The 20,489-nt window shown below is 49.0% G+C and overlaps 1 protein-coding gene across 1 annotated transcript in view; it reads right to left on the reverse strand.

Annotated features, from left to right (window-relative positions):
• LOC140427353 (P-selectin-like) overlaps positions 1–20,489 on the reverse strand; it is a 136,462-nt gene that overhangs the window by 21,593 nt on the left and 94,380 nt on the right. Inside the window, exons 22-25 of the mRNA XM_072512903.1 lie at positions 12,165–12,350; positions 11,863–12,048; positions 11,571–11,759; positions 3,826–4,014 (exon numbers count right to left, since the gene is read on the reverse strand). Of these exons, the coding sequence (XP_072369004.1) occupies positions 3,826–4,014; positions 11,571–11,759; positions 11,863–12,048; positions 12,165–12,350 (750 nt within the window). The remainder of the gene's footprint in view (positions 1–3,825; positions 4,015–11,570; positions 11,760–11,862; positions 12,049–12,164; positions 12,351–20,489) is intronic.

A 20,489-nucleotide genomic window follows, 5' to 3' on the forward strand; every position in this document is an offset into this window, starting at 1 on the left:
TAAAAAATTATATGAAGCTCAACCCCCGGATGGGAGGGAGAGAATGATGGGCTTTTTGGATCGGCTGGAATTTCCCAAGGTGGAAGAGCAGGAAAGGGTGGGACTGGGAGCACAGATCGAGGTAGAAGAAGTGGTGAAAGGAATTAGGAGCAAGCAGGCGGGAAAGGCCCCGGGACCGGATGGATTCCCAGTCGAATTCTATAGAAAATATGTGGACTTGCTCGCCCCGGTATTGACGAGGACCTTTAATGAGGCAAAGGAAAGGGGACAACTGCCCCCAACTATGTCTGAAGCAACGATATCGCTTCTCTTAAAGAAGGAAAAGGACCCGCTACAATGCGGGTCCTATAGACCTATTTCCCTCCTAAATGTAGATGCCAAGATCCTGACCAAGGTAATGGCAATGAGAATAGAGGAATGTGTCCCGGGGGTGGTCCACGAGGACCAAACTGGGTTTGTGAAGGGGAGACAGCTGAACACGAATATACGGAGGCTGTTAGGGGTAATGATGATGCCCCCACCAGAGGGGGAAACGGAGATAGTAGTGACGATGGATGCCGAGAAAGCATTTGATAGCGTGGAGTGGGAATATTTGTGGGAGGTGTTGAGGAGATTTGGTTTTGGAGAGGGGTATGTTAGATGGGTGCAGCTGTTGTATAGGGCCCCGATGGCGAGCGTGGTCACGAATGGACGGGGATCTGCATATTTCCGGCTCCATAGAGGGACAAGGCAGGGATGCCCTCTGTCCCCATTATTGTTTGCACTGGCGATTGAGCCCCTGGCGATAGCGTTGAGGGGTTCCAAGAAGTGGAGGGGAGTACTTAGAGGAGGAGAAGAACACCGGGTATCTTTGTATGCGGACGATTTGTTACTATATGTGGCAGACCCGGCGGAGGGGATGCCAGAAATAATGCGGATACTTGGGGAGTTTGGGGATTTTTCAGGGTATAAATTGAACATGGGGAAAAGTGAGTTGTTTGTGGTGCATCCAGGGGAGCAGAGTAGAGAAATAGAGGACCTACCGTTGAGGAAGGTAACAAGGGACTTTCGTTACCTGGGGATCCAGATAGCCAAGAATTGGGGCACATTGCAGAGGTTAAATTTAACGCGGTTGGTGGAACAAATGGAGGAGGATTTCAAGAGATGGGATATGGTATCCCTGTCACTGGCAGGGAGGGTGCAGGCGGTTAAGATGGTGGTCCTCCCGAGATTCCTCTTTGTGTTTCAGTGCCTCCCGGTGGTGATCACGAAGGCTTTTTTTAAAAGGATCGAAAAGAGCATCATGGGTTTTGTTTGGGCCGGGAAGACCCCGAGAGTGAGAAAGGGATTCTTACAGCGTAGCAGGGATAGGGGGGGGGCTGGCACTACCGAGCCTAAGTGAGTATTATTGGGCCGCTAATATTTCAATGGTGAGTAAGTGGATGGGAGAGGAGGAGGGAGCAGCGTGGAAGAGATTAGAGAGGGCGTCCTGTAGGGGGACTAGCCTACAGGCTATGGTGACAGCCCCATTGCCGTTCTCACCGAGGAACTACACCACAAGCCCGGTGGTTGTGGCTACACTGAAGATTTGGGGACAGTGGAGACGGCATAGGGGAAAGACTGGAGCCTTGGGGGGGTCCCCGATAAGAAACAACCATCGGTTTGCCCCGGGGGGAATAGATGGGGGATATGGAATGTGGCAAAGAGCAGGAATAACGCAACTGAAAGATCTGTTTGTGGATGGGAAGTTCGCGAGTCTGGGAGCGCTGACCGAGAAATATGGGTTGCCCCAAGGGAATGCATTCAGGTATATGCAACTGAGGGCCTTTGCGAGGCAACAGGTGAGGGAATTCCCGCAGCTCCCGACACAAGAGGTGCAGGACAGAGTGATCTCAAAGACATGGGTGGGGGATGGTAAGGTGTCAGGTATATATAGGGAAATGAGGGACGAAGGGGAGACTATGGTAGATGAACTAAAAGGGAAATGGGAAGAAGAGCTGGGAGAGGAGATCGAGGAGGGGCTGTGGGCAGATGCCCTAAGCAGGGTAAACTCATCGTCCTCGTGTGCCAGGCTAAGCCTGATTCAGTTTAAGGTATTACACAGGGCGCATATGACTGGAGCACGGCTCAGTAAATTTTTTGGGGTGGAGGATAGGTGTGCGAGGTGCTCGAGAAGCCCAGCGAATCATACCCATATGTTTTGGTCATGCCCGGCACTACAGGGGTTTTGGATGGGGGTGACAAAGGTGCTTTCAAAAGTAGTAGGGGTCCGGGTCGAACCAAGCTGGGGGTTGGCTATATTTGGGGTTGCACAAGAGCCGGGAGTGCAGGAGGCGAGAGAGGCCGATGTTTTGGCCTTTGCGTCCCTAGTAGCCCGGCGTAGGATATTGCTAATGTGGAAAGGAGCCAAGCCCCCGGGGGTGGAGACCTGGATAAATGACATGGCAGGGTTTATAAAGTTAGAGCGGATTAAGTTTGTCCTAAGGGGGTCGGCTCAAGGGTTCACCAGGCGGTGGCAACCGTTCGTCGAATACCTCGCAGAAAGATAGATGGAATGGGAAAAAAGAAGGCAGCAGCAGCAGCCCAGGATCGGGGGGGGGGGGGGGGGGGGGGGGAGGGAGGGGGGGTGGGGTGGGGGGGGGGGGGAAGAGGAGGAACCAGAAGGACTCTCAGGGTTGTTAATATATACTGTATAATATGTATAGGTCGTTGCTACAGATAATTATATATTGGACTGTTAAATTATATTTTTGGAGAGTGTTACTTGTGATAAGGCAGTTGCCAATTAGGGTTAGTTTTCATTTTTGTTAATTATTATTTATTCATTTTCTGTTTATAAAATAGGTCATTGTTATTTGTGTTGTTATAATATTGTGTAAAGGATGCACAATGTACTGTGTTGGTTGACCAAAAATTTTTAATACAATATTTGTTTTTAAAAAGAGCGCCTCCTAGTGTCCCATTGCAGTATTTTACTATTCACCGCAAGAGCTGGCACGGTGGCACAGTGGTTAGCACTGCTGCCTCCCAGTGCCAGGGACCTGGGTTTAATTCTGGCCTCGGATGACGGCCTGTGTGGAGATTGTATGTTCTCCCTGTGATTTTCTGAGTTTCCTCCGGGTGCGTGGGTTTCCTCCCACGGTGCAAAGATGTGCAGGTGAGGTGGATTGGCCATGATAAATTGCCCCTTCCTGCCCAAGAGGTTCGGTGAGATTACGGGGATCAGGAGGGGGTGTGGGTCTAGGTAGGATGCTCCTTCGGAGGGTTGGTGCAGGCTCGCTAGGCCGAATAGCCTCCTTCTGCCCTGTAGGGATTCTGTGATTCTATGAATGGCACGATAGAAATGTGGATTCAATAAAGAGAGAACGGTCCACTCAGGAAGTGAAGAGGAAAGTCTGTCCCTAGGTGTTGAAAGTTGAAAAAGGTTTCCACTCTGAAACACTGAGATCCTTCATCTAAAAGATCCAATTCTTCAGAAGCCATTTTGTCTTGCTGACTTCAGCAGCCTTTGTGGTTCTGGAGTCACCCTTTGCAGCAATGACACAGCAAAGTGATGGATTGTGTTCCTGGGGGTCAGGGGAGTAACACAGATGGACATCCTTTCTATTTACTATTCAGAAGGTCCACAGTGGAATCAGAATGTGTGGAGCTCAAGCCCGTTGGCACAGCTAACGCTACATTCTGAATTGTAAATTAAATTGCCAAATTGATGGGAGAAGTTCCTCAGCCCTTGCCCAGAAGGAGTGGAAGTTCACATGTATTTTGTAATTTTACAGACATAATGGCAAAGTAATGTCAAATCAAAGCTGATCGTCATTCTCATTTATATTTTAGCATCGTGTGTACCTTCACAGGTGGTGGGGTGCGGCGCTGTCCAATTTCCAGAAGCGCCACACTCTAACATTCCGGATCCATAAAGCTCAAACCCTTCAGTACAGCTAAAGTGGCACGTCGAATTGTAACTGAACTCTCCAACGGGATGCGTGCAATTCATCAATTCTTGTCCAGCAATTTGCAGACTTCCACATTGTGCAACTGAAGAATACATTTCAAGTAGGCATACATTAAATTAAGCTCGAGTTGTACATTTCCTGCAGCATAATGGAGTCAACATTGAGTACTCTAAGCATCATTGGCTAAACGCCAGATTCCTCTCTCAAATTGATTATGGAACGAAAGAGAAAATGCTGGTAAATCTCAGCAGGTCTGGCATGATTATGGAATTTTGGCAGATTTTCGCTGCAATCAAACCGAGTTCAGACCAGTGTTGGTCACATTGTTTCATCCCATTGATTGAGCCTCAGACTTCATCTCTGGATAGACTCTGGGTCTGATCATTTCCTGCAGCATAATAGGGGGATGTCAGAGGTAGGTTCTTTACCCAGAGAGTAGTGGGGGCATGGAATCACTGCCTCTGAAAGTAGTTGAGTCGGAAACATTAGGGACCTTCAAGCAGCTATTGGATAGGTACATGGATTACGGTAAAATGATATAGTGTAGATTAATTTGTTCTTAAGGGCAGCACGGTAGCATTGTGGATAGCACAATTGCTTCACAGCTCCGGGGTCCCAGGTTCGATTCCGGCTTGGGTCACTGTCTGTGCGGAGTCTGCACATCCTCCCCGTGTGTGCGTGGGTTTCCTCCGGGTGCTCCGGTTTCCTCCCACAGTCCAAAGATGTGCAGGTTAGGTGGATTGGCCATGATAAATTGCCCTTAGTGTCCAAAATTGCCCTTAGTGTTGGGTGGAGGTGTTGACCTTGGGTAGGGTGCTCTTTCCAGGAGCCGGTACAGACTCGATGGGCCGAATGGCTTTCTTCTGCACTGTAAATTCTATGATAATCTATGATTAATCTAGGACAAAGGTTCGGCACAACATCGTGGGCCGAAGGGCCTGTTCTGTGCTGTATTTTTCTGTGTTCTATGTTCTAATAGCATCAATATTGAGTACTCTAAGTTCAGATGATTCCTCTTCTCTATTCCAAGACAATTCCTGACTTTAGCGTTAGAAGAGCACCTCCTAGCGACTTCCGGGTGCGGCGATGACCAGCTGAGTCGCACGTTTCGGCAGCTCCCGGTGAAACGGACTTTTGGGCTCTTGATAGGAGCCCCAACGGCAATTTTGACGGCTAAAAACACTGTGCGGTAAACCAGAAGGGTATCCCCCCTGGATACGGATGAAAAAAGGAGGAGAAAGTGGCCGGATTGCAGTGGATCCTTTAGAACAGCAGCAAGGAAGGCAAGCAAAAACCAAGATGGCGTCGGAAGGTGGCAGTTTAACATGGGGCCCTGAACAACAAGAGTTCTTGAAATGCTGTGTGGAAGAGCTCAAAAAGGAAATGAAGAAAGAGCTGTTGGCCCCGATACCACAGGCGATCGAAGGGCTAAAGGAGGAACAAAAGACCCAGGAGCGGGAGCTTCGGGTCGTGAAGGCAAAGGCAGCCGAGAATGAGGACGACATACAGGGCCTGGTGGTGAAGACGGAGATGCATGAGGCACATCAGAAACGATGTGTGGAAAGGTTGGAGGCACTGGAGAACAATGCAAGGAGGAACAACCTGAGGATTCTTGGTCTTCCTGATGGTGTGGAGGGAGTGGACGTCGGGGCATATGTGAGCACGATGCTGCACTCGTTAATGGGAGCGGAGGCCCCGGCGGGTCCGTTGGAGGTGGAGGGAGCATACCGAGTGATGGCGCGAGGACCGAGAGCAGGAGAAATTCCCAGAGCCATAGTGGTGATATTCCTCCGTTTTAAGGATAAAGAAATGGTCCTTAGATGGGCAAAGAAAACTCGGAGCAGTAAATGGGAGAACGCGGTGATCCGCATTTATCAAGGCTGGAGTGCGGAGGTGGCGAGAAGGAGGGCGAGCTTTAATCGGGCCAAGGCGGTGCTTCATAAAAAGAAGATAAAATTTGGAATGCTGCAACCGGCAAGACTGTGGGTCACATATCGAGGGAGGCACCACTACTTTGAGACGGCGGATGAAGCGTGGACTTTTATTGTGGAAGAAAAACTGGAATGAGCGGGTTATTAAAAAGAACGTTTGAACAAAGTGGTGGGGCGAATGTGGGGGGCGAAGAGGGGGGTTAAAAAGGGGGGAAAGGAGTTTTATGTACTAATCCTGCGATGTGGTAACTTTTCTCTCTTCCATAGGTGGTGATGGGGGGAGGAGGGGAGGTGGAGGAGATGGGGCGTTGGCCATTGGGGGCGGGGCCAAGGGAGAAGCGCGGGCTTGGTTCCCGCGCTATGATAATCATGGCGGGAATAGAGAAGCAGGAAGGAGGGGGCGTCGCACGGTGCGAGCCGAGGTCACGGGGGGAAGCCGAGGTCGGCCAGAGTTTGCTGACTTCTGGGAGCAACATGGGGGGAGTAACTACGCTAGCGGGGGATCTAGCGGGGGGGGTGGGAGGGGGGAATTACTGGGTTGCTGCTGCTGGGGAGAGGGGGGAGCTGGTATGGGAGGGGATGGGCGGGGGGCACCGCCTGGGGGAGATACAGCTGCGTGGGAACCGGGTGAGGAGCTGGAAAAAGGGGATGGCTAATCGACAAGGGGAGGGGGTAGGAAGCCCCCCAACCCGGCTGATCACGTGGAACGTGAGAGGGCTGAACGGGTCGATAAAGAGGGCACGGGTACTCGCACACCTTAAGAAACTTAAGGCAGATGTGGTTATGTTACAGGAAACGCACCTGAAACTGATCGACCAGGTTAGGCTACGCAAAGGATGGGTGGGGCAGGTGTTCCATTCGGGGCTAGATGCGAAAAACAGGGGGGTGGCTATATTAGTGGGGAAGCGGGTAATGTTCGAGGCAAAGACTATAGTGGCGGATAACGGGGGCAGATACGTGATGGTGAGTGGCAAACTACAGGGGGAGACGGTGGTTTTGGTAAACGTATATGCCCCGAACTGGGATGATGCCAATTTTATGAGGCGGATGCTAGGACGCATTCCGGACCTAGAGATGGGAAAGCTGATAATGGGGGGAGATTTTAATACGGTGTTGGAACCAGGGCTGGATAGGTCGAAGTCCAGGACTGGAAGGAGGCCTGCAGCAGCCAAGGTGCTTAAAGATTTTATGGAGCAGATGGGAGGTGTAGACCCGTGGAGATTTAGCAGACCTAGGAGTAAGGAGTTCTCGTTTTTCTCCTATGTCCATAAAGTCTACTCGCGAATAGACTTTTTTGTGCTGGGAAGGGCGTTGATCCCGAAGGTGAGGGGAACGGAGTATACGGCTATAGCCATTTCGGATCACGCTCCACACTGGGTAGACTTGGAGATAGGGGAGCAAACAGGAGGGCGCCCACCCTGGAGAATGGACATGGGACTAATGGCAGATGAGGGGGTGTGTCTAAGGGTGAGGGGGTGCATTGAAAAGTACTTGGAACTCAATGATAATGGGGAGGTCCAGGTGGGAGTGGTCTGGGAGGCGCTGAAGGCAGTGGTTAGAGGGGAGCTGATATCAATAAGGGTACATAAAGGGAAGCAGGAGAGTAAGGAACGGGAGCGGTTGCTGCAAGAACTTTTGAGGGTGGACAGACAATATGCGGAAGCACCGGAGGAGGGACTGTACAGGGAAAGGCAAAGGCTACATGTAGAATTTGACTTGCTGACTACGGGCACTGCAGAGGCACAATGGAGGAAGGCGCAGGGTGTACAGTACGAATATGGGGAGAAGGCGAGCAGGTTGCTGGCACACCAATTGAGGAAAAGGGGTGCAGCGAGGGAAATAGGGGGAGTGAGGGATGAGGAAGGAGAGATGGAGCGGGGAGCGGAGAGAGTGAATGGAGTGTTCAAGACATTTTATAAAAAATTATATGAAGCTCAACCCCCGGATGGGAGGGAGAGAATGATGGGCTTTTTGGATCGGCTGGAATTTCCCAAGGTGGAAGAGCAGGAAAGGGTGGGACTGGGAGCACAGATCGAGGTAGAAGAAGTGGTGAAAGGAATTAGGAGCAAGCAGGCGGGAAAGGCCCCGGGACCGGATGGATTCCCAGTCGAATTCTATAGAAAATATGTGGACTTGCTCGCCCCGGTATTGACGAGGACCTTTAATGAGGCAAAGGAAAGGGGACAACTGCCCCCAACTATGTCTGAAGCAACGATATCGCTTCTCTTAAAGAAGGAAAAGGACCCGCTACAATGCGGGTCCTATAGACCTATTTCCCTCCTAAATGTAGATGCCAAGATCCTGGCCAAGGTAATGGCAATGAGAATAGAGGAATGTGTCCCGGGGGTGGTCCACGAGGACCAAACTGGGTTTGTGAAGGGGAGACAGCTGAACACGAATATACGGAGGCTGTTAGGGGTAATGATGATGCCCCCACCAGAGGGGGAAACGGAGATAGTAGTGGCGATGGATGCCGAGAAAGCATTTGATAGCGTGGAGTGGGAATATTTGTGGGAGGTGTTGAGGAGATTTGGTTTTGGAGAGGGGTATGTTAGATGGGTGCAGCTGTTGTATAGGGCCCCGATGGCGAGCGTGGTCACGAATGGACGGGGATCTGCATATTTCCGGCTCCATAGAGGGACAAGGCAGGGATGCCCTCTGTCCCCATTATTGTTTGCACTGGCGATTGAGCCCCTGGCGATAGCGTTGAGGGGTTCCAAGAAGTGGAGGGGAGTACTTAGAGGAGGAGAAGAACACCGGGTATCTTTGTATGCGGACGATTTGTTACTATATGTGGCAGACCCGGCGGAGGGGATGCCAGAAATAATGCGGATACTTGGGGAGTTTGGGGATTTTTCAGGGTATAAATTGAACATGGGGAAAAGTGAGTTGTTTGTGGTGCATCCAGGGGAGCAGAGTAGAGAAATAGAGGACCTACCGTTGAGGAAGGTAACAAGGGACTTTCGTTACCTGGGGATCCAGATAGCCAAGAATTGGGGCACATTGCAGAGGTTAAATTTAATGCGGTTGGTGGAACAAATGGAGGAGGATTTCAAGAGATGGGATATGGTATCCCTGTCACTGGCAGGGAGGGTGCAGGCGATTAAGATGGTGGTCCTCCCGAGATTCCTCTTTGTGTTTCAGTGCCTCCCGGTGGTGATCACGAAGGCTTTTTTTAAAAGGATCGAAAAGAGCATCATGCGTTTTGTTTGGGCCGGGAAGACCCCGAGAGTGAGAAAGGGATTCTTACAGCGTAGCAGGGATAGGGGGGGGCTGGCACTACCGAGCCTAAGTGAGTATTATTGGGCCGCTAATATTTCAATGGTGAGTAAGTGGATGGGAGAGGAGGAGGGAGCAGCGTGGAAGGGATTAGAGAGGGCGTCCTGTAGGGGGACTAGCCTACAGGCTATGGTGACAGCCCCATTGCCGTTCTCACCGAGGAACTACACCACAAGCCCGGTGGTGGTGGCTACACTGAAGATTTGGGGACAGTGGAGACGGCATAGGGGAAAGACTGGAGCCTTGGGGGGGTCCCCGATAAGAAACAACCATCGGTTTGCCCCGGGGGGAATGGATGGGGGATATGGAATGTGGCAAAGAGCAGGAATAACGCAACTGAAAGATCTGTTTGTGGATGGGAAGTTCGCGAGTCTGGGAGCGCTGACCGAGAAATATGGGTTGCCCCAAGGGAATGCATTCAGGTATATGCAACTGAGGGCCTTTGCGAGGCAACAGGTGAGGGAATTCCCGCAGCTCCCTACACAAGAGGTGCAGGACAGAGTGATCTCAAAGACATGGGTGGGGGATGGTAAGGTGTCAGATATATATAGGGAAATGAGGGACGAAGGGGAGACTATGGTAGATGAACTAAAAGGGAAATGGGAAGAAGAGCTGGGAGAGGAGATCGAGGAGGGGCTGTGGGCAGATGCCCTAAGCAGGGTAAACTCGTCGTCCTCGTGTGCCAGGCTAAGCCTGATTCAGTTTAAGGTATTACACAGGGCGCATATGACTGGCGCACGGCTCAGTAAATTTTTTGGGGTGGAGGATAGGTGTGCGAGGTGCTCGAGAAGCCCAGCGAATCATACCCATATGTTTTGGTCATGCCCGGCACTACAGGGGTTTTGGATGGGGGTGACAAAGGTGCTTTCAAAAGTAGTAGGGGTCCGGGTCAAACCAAGCTGGGGGTTGGCTATATTTGGGGTTGCACAAGAGCCGGGAGTGCAGGAGGCGAGAGAGGCCGATGTTTTGGCCTTTGCGTCCCTAGTAGCCCGGCGTAGGATATTGCTAATGTGGAAAGAAGCCAAGGCCCCGGGGGTGGAGACCTGGATAAATGACATGGCAGGGTTTATAAAGTTAGAGCGGATTAAGTTCGTCCTAAGGGGGTCGGCTCAAGGGTTCACCAGGCGGTGGCAACCGTTCGTCGAATACCTCGCAGAAAGATAGATGGAATGGGAAAAAAGAAGGCAGCAGCAGCAGCCCAGGATCGGGGGGGGGGGGGGGGGGGAGAGGAGGAACCAGAAGGACTCTCAGGGTTGTTAATATATACTGTATAATATGTATAGGTCGTTGCTACAGATAATTATATATTGGATTGTTAAATTATATTTTTGGAGAGTGTTACTTGTGATAAGGCAGTTGCCAATTAGGGTTAGTTTTCATTTTTGTTAATTATTATTTATTCATTTTCTGTTTATAAAATAGGTCATTGTTATTTGTGTTGTTATAATATTGTGTAAAGGATGCACAATGTACTGTGTTGGTTGACCAAAAATTTTTAATAAAATATTTGTTTTTAAAAAGAAGAGCGCCTCCTAGTGTCCCATTGCAGTATTTTACTATTCACCGCAAGAGCTGGCACGGTGGCACAGTGGTTAGCACTGCTGCCTCCCAGTGCCAGGGACCTGGGTTTAATTCTGGCCTCGGATGACGGCCTGTGTGGAGATTGTATGTTCTCCCTGTGATTTTCTGAGTTTCCTCCGGGTGCGTGGGTTTCCTCCCACAGTGCAAAGATGTGCAGGTGAGGTGGATTGGCCATGATAAATTGCCCCTTCCTGCCCAAGAGGTTCGGTGAGATTACGGGGATCAGGAGGGGGTGTGGGTCTAGGTAGGATGCTCCTTCGGAGGGTTGGTGCAGGCTCGCTAGGCCGAATAGCCTCCTTCTGCCCTGTAGGGATTCTGTGATTCTATGAATGGCACAATAGAAATGTGGATTCAATAAAGAGAGAACGGTCCACTCAGGAAGTGAAGAGGAAAGTCTGTCCCTAGGTGTTGAAAGTTGAAAAAGGTTTCCACTCTGAAACACTGAGATCCTTCATCTAAAAGATCCAATTCTTCAGAAGCCATTTTGTCTTGCTGACTTCAGCAGCCTTTGTGGTTCTGGAGTCACCCTTTGCAGCAATGACACAGCAAAGTGATGGATTGTGTTCCTGGGGGTCAGGGGAGTAACACAGATGGACATCCTTTCTATTTACTATTCAGAAGGTCCACAGTGGAATCAGAATGTGTGGAGCTCAAGCCCGTTGGCACAGCTAACGCTACATTCTGAATTGTAAATTAAATTGCCAAATTGATGGGAGAAGTTCCTCAGCCCTTGCCCAGAAGGAGTGGAAGTTCACATGTATTTTGTAATTTTACAGACATAAATGACAAAGTAATGTCAAATCAAAGCTGATCGTCATTCTCATTTATATTTTAGCATTGTGTGTACCTTCACAGGTGGTGGGGTGCGGCGCTGTCCAATTTCTAGAAGCGCCACACTCTAACATTCCGGATCCATAAAGCTCAAACCCTTCAGTACAGCTAAAGTGGCACGTCGAATTGTAACTGAACTCTCCAACGGGATGCGTGCAATTCATCAATTCTTGTCCAGCAATCTGCAGACTTCCACATTGTACAGCTGAAGAATACATTTCAAGTAAGCACACATTAAACTGAGCTAATCGAGTTGGGCATCTTCCATCTATCTTTATTTTTTCCAGTATAACGTGAACTGATTGTACCTTCACAGTTGGGTTTGTGCCCGATCCACTGTCCAGAAACTCCACACTGAAATCTGACTGATCCTCGGAGCTCAAACCCTTGAGCACAGCTAAAGTCACATGACGAGTTGTAACTAAAAGGTCGGAAGGGATGCATACAGTTCATGAATCCTTGCCCAGGAGCTTCCAGACCTCCACATTTTAAAGCTGAAACATAAATAAAAAGAAATTTGATGCAAAAGTTACTTATTTGCTTGATTAAGTTAAAATTTGAAAATCTGCTGTGGAATTTTCTCTTTTAATAGGTAATGTTTGTGATATACCTTCGCAGCTGGGTGTCTCTGCTGTCCACATCCCTGTTGCATTGCACCGGAGATCCTGTGACCCCTGCAGTGTAAACCCTGCTGCACATTGGAATTCACACGTGGAGTCAAAGCTGAAGTTTCCATGAGGATGGGTGCAATCCATAGTCGCTTGGTCAGGAACATTGAGAGTGGCACACTGTTCAGCTGGACAGGAGGGATTGGAATCATTCATGGATTATTATGTAATTAGAGATTATAATCATTAGTTATCTAAGTACAAATACTAGCTTGTGTTGATACCATTGAGAAGTTGATCTTCATTGCAACAGATTGGAGATCTTTTCTGTTTCTAATCATATAGAAAGGTTTACGGGCACTATTCTCTCCCCCCCCCCCCCCCCCCCACGCCGGATGGGAGAATCGCCGGGACGCCCCACAAATCACGCCATGCTGCCCCGACCCCCGCACGCGATTCTCCCACCCCCCCCCCCCGGAAACCAGCGGCACGCGATTCGCACCGGGCCGCTCGGAGAACCGGCGAGCAGCGATTCTCCAGCCTGGATGGGCCGAGCGGCCGCTACGACACGACAGGTTCCCGCCGGCGCTGTCCACCCCTGGTCGCTGCCGGCGGGAATGCTGGGGGGGCGGCCTATGGGGGAGGGTGGGGCCTCCTTCACCGGGGTGGCCTCCGATGGGGTCTGGCCCGCGATCGGGGCCCACCAGTCGGCGGGCCGGCCTCTTCCCGGTTTCTATGAGATACCTCCTTATTTTTCTGAACTCCAGCAAATATAATCCTAACTGACTCAATGTCTCCTCATTACACCCTGTGTGCTTCATCCCACTCAATGTCTCCTCATTACACCCTGTGTGCTTCATCCGACTCAATGTCTCCTCATTACACCCTGTGTGCTTCATCCGACTCAATGTCTCCTCATTACACCCTGTGTGCTTCATCCGACTCAATGTCTCCTCATTACACCCTGTGTGCTTCATCCGACTCAATGTCTCCTCACTACACCCTGTGTGCTTCATCCGACTCAATGTCTCCTCATTACACCCTGTGTGCTTCATCCGACTCAATGTCTCCTCACTACACCCTGTGTGCTTCATCCGACTCAATGTCTCCTCAGTACACCCTGTGTGCTTCATCCGACTCAATGTCTCCTCATTACACCCTGTGTGCTTCATCCGACTCAATGTCTCCTCATTACACCCTGTGTGCTTCATCCGACTCAATGTCTCCTCATTACACCCTGTGTGCTTCATCCGACTCAATGTCTCCTCACTACACCCTGTGTGCTTCATCCGACTCAATGTCTCCTCATTACACCCTGTGTGCTTCATCCGACTCAATGTCTCCTCACTACACCCTGTGTGCTTCATCCGACTCAATGTCTCCTCATTACACCCTGTGTGCTTCATCCGACTCAATGTCTCCTCATTACACCCTGTGTGCTTCATCCGACTCTGTCTCCGCATTACACCCTGTGTGCTTCATCCGACTCAATGTCTCCTCATTACACCCTGTGTGCTTCATCCGACTCAATGTCTCCTCACTACACCCTGTGTGCTTCATCCGACTCAACGTCTCCTCAGTACACCCTGTGTGCTTCATCCGACTCAATGTCTCCTCATTACACCCTGTGTGCTTCATCCGACTCAATGTCTCCTCATTACACCCTGTGTGCTTCATCCGACTCAATGTCTCCTCATTACACCCTGTGTGCTTCATCCGACTCAATGTCTCCTCATTACACCCTGTGTGCTTCATCCGACTCAATGTCTCCTCATTACACCCTGTGTGCTTCATCCGACTCAATGTCTCCTCATTACACCCTGTGTGCTTCATCCGACTCAATGTCTCCTCATTACACCCTGTGTGCTTCATCCGACTCAATGTCTCCTCATTACACCCTGTGTGCTTCATCCGACTCAATGTCTCCTCATTACACCCTGTGTGCTTCATCCGACTCAATGTCTCCTCACTACACCCTGTGTGCTTCATCTGACTCAATGTCTCCTCATTACTTCCTGTGTGCTTCATCTGACTCAATGTCTCCTCATTACACCCTGTGTGCTTCATCCGACTCAATGTCTCCTCACTACACCCTGTGTGCTTCATCCGACTCAATGTCTCCTCATTACACCCTGTGTGCTTCATCCGACTCAATGTCTCCTCATTACACCCTGTGTGCTTCATCCGACTCAATGTCTCCTCATTACACCCTGTGTGCTTCATCCGACTCAATGTCTCCTCATTACACCCTGTGTGCTTCATCCGACTCAATGTCTCCTCATTACACCCTGTGTGCTTCATCCGACTCAATGTCTCCTCATTACACCCTGTGTGCTTCATCCGACTCAATGTCTCCTCATTACACCCTGTGTGCTTCATCCGACTCAATGTCTCCTCATTACACCCTGTGTGCTTCATCCGACTCAATGTCTCCTCACTACACCCTGTGTGCTTCATCCGACTCAATGTCTCCTCATTACACCCTGTGTGCTTCATCCGACTCAATGTCTCCTCACTACACCCTGTGTGCTTCATCCGACTCAATGTCTCCTCATTACACCCTGTGTGCTTCATCCGACTCAATGTCTCCTCATTACACCCTGTGTGCTTCATCCGACTCTGTCTCCGCATTACACCCTGTGTGCTTCATCCGACTCAATGTCTCCTCATTACACCCTGTGTGCTTCATCCGACTCAATGTCTCCTCACTACACCCTGTGTGCTTCATCCGACTCAACGTCTCCTCAGTACACCCTGTGTGCTTCATCCGACTCAATGTCTCCTCATTACACCCTGTGTGCTTCATCCGACTCAATGTCTCCTCATTACACCCTGTGTGCTTCATCCGACTCAATGTCTCCTCATTACACCCTGTGTGCTTCATCCGACTCAATGTCTCCTCATTACACCCTGTGTGCTTCATCCGACTCAATGTCTCCTCATTACACCCTGTGTGCTTCATCCGACTCAATGTCTCCTCATTACACCCTGTGTGCTTCATCCGACTCAATGTCTCCTCATTACACCCTGTGTGCTTCATCCGACTCAATGTCTCCTCATTACACCCTGTGTGCTTCATCCGACTCAATGTCTCCTCATTACACCCTGTGTGCTTCATCCGACTCAATGTCTCCTCACTACACCCTGTGTGCTTCATCTGACTCAATGTCTCCTCATTACTTCCTGTGTGCTTCATCCGACTCAATGTCTCCTCATTACACCCTGTGTGCTTCATCCGACTCAATGTCTCCTCACTACACCCTGTGTGCTTCATCCGACTCAATGTCTCCTCATTACACCCTGTGTGCTTCATCCGACTCAATGTCTCCTCATTACACCCTGTGTGCTTCATCCGACTCAATGTCTCCTCATTACACCCTGTGTGCTTCATCCGACTCAATGTCTCCTCATTACACCCTGTGTGCTTCATCCGACTCAATGTCTCCTCATTACACCCTGTGTGCTTCATCCGACTCAATGTCTCCTCATTACACCCTGTGTGCTTCATCCGACTCAATGTCTCCTCATTACACCCTGTGTGCTTCATCCGACTCAATGTCTCCTCATTACACCCTGTGTGCTTCATCCGACTCAATGTCTCCACATTACACCCTGTGTGCTTCATCCGACTCAATGTCTCCTCACTACACCCTGTGTGCTTCATCTGACTCAATGTCTCCTCACTACACCCTGTGTGCTTAATCCGACTCAATGTCTCCTCAGTACACCCTGTGTGCTTCATCCGACTCAATGTCTCCTCATTACACCCTGTGTGCTTCATCCGACTCAATGTCTCCTCACAACACCCTGTGTGCTTCATCCGACTCAATGTCTCCTCATTACACCCTGTGTGCTTCATCCGACTCAATGTCTCCTCATTACACCCTGTGTGCTTCATCCGACTCAATGTCTCCTCACAACACCCTGTGTGCTTCATCCGACTCAATGTCTCCTCATTACACCCTGTGTGCTTCATCCGACTCAATGTCTCCTCATTACACCCTGTGTGCTTCATCCGACTCAATGTCTCCTCATTACACCCTGTGTGCTTCATCCGACTCAATGTCTCCTCATTACACCCTGTGTGCTTCATCCGACTCAATGTCTCCTCACTACACCCTGTGTGCTTCATCCGACTCAATGTCTCCTCATTACACCCTGTGTGCTTCATCCGACTCAATGTCTCCTCATTACACCCTGTGTGCTTCATCCGACTCAATGTCTCCTCATTACACCCTGTGTGCTTCATCCGACTCAATGTCTCCTCATTACACCCTGTGTGCTTCATCCGACTCAATGTCTCCTCACTACACCCTGTGTGCTTCATCTGACTCAATGTCTCCTCATTACTTCCTGTGTGCTTCATCCGACTCAATGTCTCCTCATTACACCCTGTGTGCTTCATCCGACTCAATGTCTCCTCACTACACCCTGTGTGCTTCATCCGACTCAATGTCTCCTCATTACACCCTGTGTGCTTCATCCGACTCAATGTCTCCTCATTACACCCTGTGTGCTTCATCCGACTCAATGTCTCCTCATTACACCCTGTGTGCTTCATCCGACTCAATGTCTCCTCATTACACCCTGTGTGCTTCATCCGACTCAATGTCTCCTCATTACACCCTGTGTGCTTCATCCGACTCAATGTCTCCTCATTACACCCTGTGTGCTTCATCCGACTCAATGTCTCCTCATTACACCCTGTGTGCTTCATCCGACTCAATGTCTCCTCATTACACCCTGTGTGCTTCATCCGACTCAATGTCTCCACATTACACCCTGTGTGCTTCATCCGACTCAATGTCTCCTCACTACACCCTGTGTGCTTCATCTGACTCAATGTCTCCTCACTACACCCTGTGTGCTTAATCCGACTCAATGTCTCCTCAGTACACCCTGTGTGCTTCATCCGACTCAATGTCTCCTCATTACACCCTGTGTGCTTCATCCGACTCAATGTCTCCTCACAACACCCTGTGTGCTTCATCCGACTCAATGTCTCCTCATTACACCCTGTGTGCTTCATCCGACTCAATGTCTCCTCATTACACCCTGTGTGCTTCATCCGACTCAATGTCTCCTCATTACACCCTGTGTGCTTCATCCGACTCAATGTCTCCTCATTACACCCTGTGTGCTTCATCCGACTCAATGTCTCCTCACTACACCCTGTGTGCTTCATCCGACTCAATGTCTCCTCAGTACACCCTGTGTGCTTCATCCGACTCAATGTCTCCTCATTACACCCTGTGTGCTTCATCCGACTCAATGTCTCCTCATTACACCCTGTGTGCTTCATCCGACTCAATGTCTCCTCATTACACCCCGTGTGCTTCATCCGACTCAATGTCTCCTCATTACACCCTGTGTGCTTCATCCGACTCAATGTCTCCTCATTACACCCTGTGTGCTTCATCCGACTCAATGTCTCCTCATTACACCCTGTGTGCTTCATCCGACTCAATGTCTCCTCACTACACCCTGTGTGCTTCATCCGACTCAATGTCTCCTCACTACACCCTGTGTGCTTCATCCGACTCAATGTCTCCTCATTACACCCTGTGTGCTTCATCCGACTCAATGTCTCCTCATTACACCCTGTGTGCTTCATCCGACTCAATGTCTCCTCACTACACCCTGTGTGCTTCATCCGACTCAATGTCTCCTCATTACACCCTGTGTGCTCCATCCGACTCAATGTCTCCTCATTACACCCTGTGTGCTTCATCCGGTGCCAGTGCTCATGTCGTTACATTGTATATGTTGTGTTGCCCTATTATGTATTTTCTTTTCTTCCCTTTTCTTCCCATGTATTTAATGATCTGTTGAGCGGCTCGCAGAAAAATACTTTTCACTGTTACTCGGTACACGTGACAATAAACAAATCCAATCCAATCCAATCAAATCCATCTCGTACACACTCCAAGAAATTTTCCTTCATGGAATTGTTACTAATTTGATTTGCCTATTCTATATGTCGATTAAAGTCACCTGTAATTACAGATGTTCCTTTATCGCATGTGTCTCTAATTTCCTGTTCAATGCCATTCCCAAAATCACCATTACAGCTTGGGGATCTACATACAATCCCCACTAATGTTTTTTGGCGCTTGGTGTTTTTCAGTTCTCCCCATACAGAATCCACATTGTCTAAGTTAGTATACTTCCTCACTATTGCCTTAATTTCCTCTTTAACCAGCAATACTACCCCACCGACTTTTCCTTTTTGTCTGTCCTTCCTAAATACTGAACACCCCAGTTCCCATCCCTGGTCACCCTGCAGCCATGTTTCCGTAATTCTGATTATATCATACCCATTTACATCCATTTGCGCAATTAATTCATCCACTTTATTACGAATGCTCCACGTATTAAGGCACAAAGCCTTAATACTTGTCTTTTTAACATTCCTTGTCCCATTCCCACTATTTTTCACTGAGGCCCTGTTTGATTCTCACCCTTAATTTCTCTATCTATCACTTTCCTTATTCCCCTTTCTGTCTTTTGTTCTTCTCCGTGTTTCCCCCTCCTCTGACTCCTTGCATAGGTTTCAATCCCCCTGCCATCTTAGTTTCAACCCTCCCAAACCTCTCTAGCAAATATAAAAATTGTTTCTAGCCTCATAGCTTCTTTCTAGCTTAACTTCCTTCCTGTTGGGGCTACCGGGTTAAGGGTCGCCAGGTCACATGGATCAGTATTTTTTAATATTCAAGAAAGTTACAGTTGATCCTGTTACAATTTATGCAAGCTCTTTATGTGATAATAAAAACAATTAAAAACTTCTCAAGAACAATTAGACATTCCACATGAATCTTAAAGAATTGACAACTTTTCCATTGATAAACCTTTTAAATTAATTAGTCAGTTCTGTAACTGCCTTGTGTGAGTAAAATTGGCAATTTTCTGAAGTGATGTGGGCACATAGTGAAAATTCAGAGACCTTGTAGGTCACTTGTTCAGGGCACACTAGCTCACATTAATTTAATGTTGAATTCAGAGCAAACATAGGCTTACGTACAGAATCTGACTTCTAATGGGTATGAGATGAAAGTATATGAAGGAGGCCCTTTCACCCATGGATTTGTTGTACATGAGTTCCTCATTTCACAAACAGAATCAAGGATGACACTAGTTGAAGACTGGTTTGTTTTCCTCGAGTAAGAAGGGAGTATTAGCGACTCATATGATCTCAACCAATTTCAAATTATTTAGCTGAAGGAGTAATTTATAATAAGGGTGTGCCAATTGCAGCAGTCTAATGTAAGTCCTTTACTACTGATTTCAGGGTAGCACAGAAAAAGACTCTTACCAAATTCACACTCTGGTCCACAGAATCCTTTGTTGCATTGACATGTGTAATTTCCAATCGTTTCCACGCATTCTCCACGTCCGCTGCATGAATTAGGCTTGCATGATGCTATTACAGAGTGTTACACAAACCCAGAAATACGTTTAGGAAAATATTCTGAGAAGCAATGTGATATAAACAGTATGGGTAGACCATTGGGGGGGGGGGGGGATTTTACGTCCCCATATTTGGTGGGAAGGAAAACCGCGTAGGATCGAGAATCCAATGGGAGTCCCCAAACGACTTTTACACCGGCGGGATTTCCTGTTCCGATTGTCCCTGTACCCCACCAATGATGTAATGGAGTTCATGAAAGTTCGGGAATCCCATACCATACATTTAAATATTATTAGCAGGATTCCCCACTCCATTATCCCCTGCGTTAGAATTTCCCAGCAGGGTCAACAACAGGTCCTGACAAACAGGGACCGGAGAAGAGAATCCCCTGAGGGCGCTCAGGAAAGTTCAATACCCGGGTGGGGGGGGGGGGGGGGCGGGGGGGAGAGTATCTTCTCCCACACTGGACTTTCGGGATGGGCATGATTATCTTCCCATGGTTCTCGTGGAGTATAGGCTCCCCCGCTTAGGGGCGGGGGAACTCCTTTTAGTAATGTATAAAAGGTCGGCCAGTAAGGCACCAACCATCAGGTGACCCAGTAGGGATCTACCGGAATTTGTATATAACGTAACTGTAAATAAACCAAAGTTCTTTATTCATACTTGGTGTGGACTCCCTGTGTCCTTATTAAACTAGCGACAAGGAATAAACTGGTTTGCCACCGGCGCTACAACCTACTTGGCTGACCCACCTCCCCGATTTTCTGCACTCAGGTTGGAACCAATTATTTTGCCATGCTTCTGTTGGCCAATTGGATGCATTTGCGCAGGTGTTGAAGACTGGAACCAATATGCACAAAAGATGCGTTACTTCTTCCAGGCCAACAACATCACGGACATCAAGTACCAGACAGTCATA

Source organism: Scyliorhinus torazame, chromosome 7 (genome assembly GCF_047496885.1).
Source record: "Scyliorhinus torazame isolate Kashiwa2021f chromosome 7, sScyTor2.1, whole genome shotgun sequence".
NCBI classification, from domain to species: Eukaryota; Metazoa; Chordata; class Chondrichthyes; order Carcharhiniformes; family Scyliorhinidae; genus Scyliorhinus; species Scyliorhinus torazame.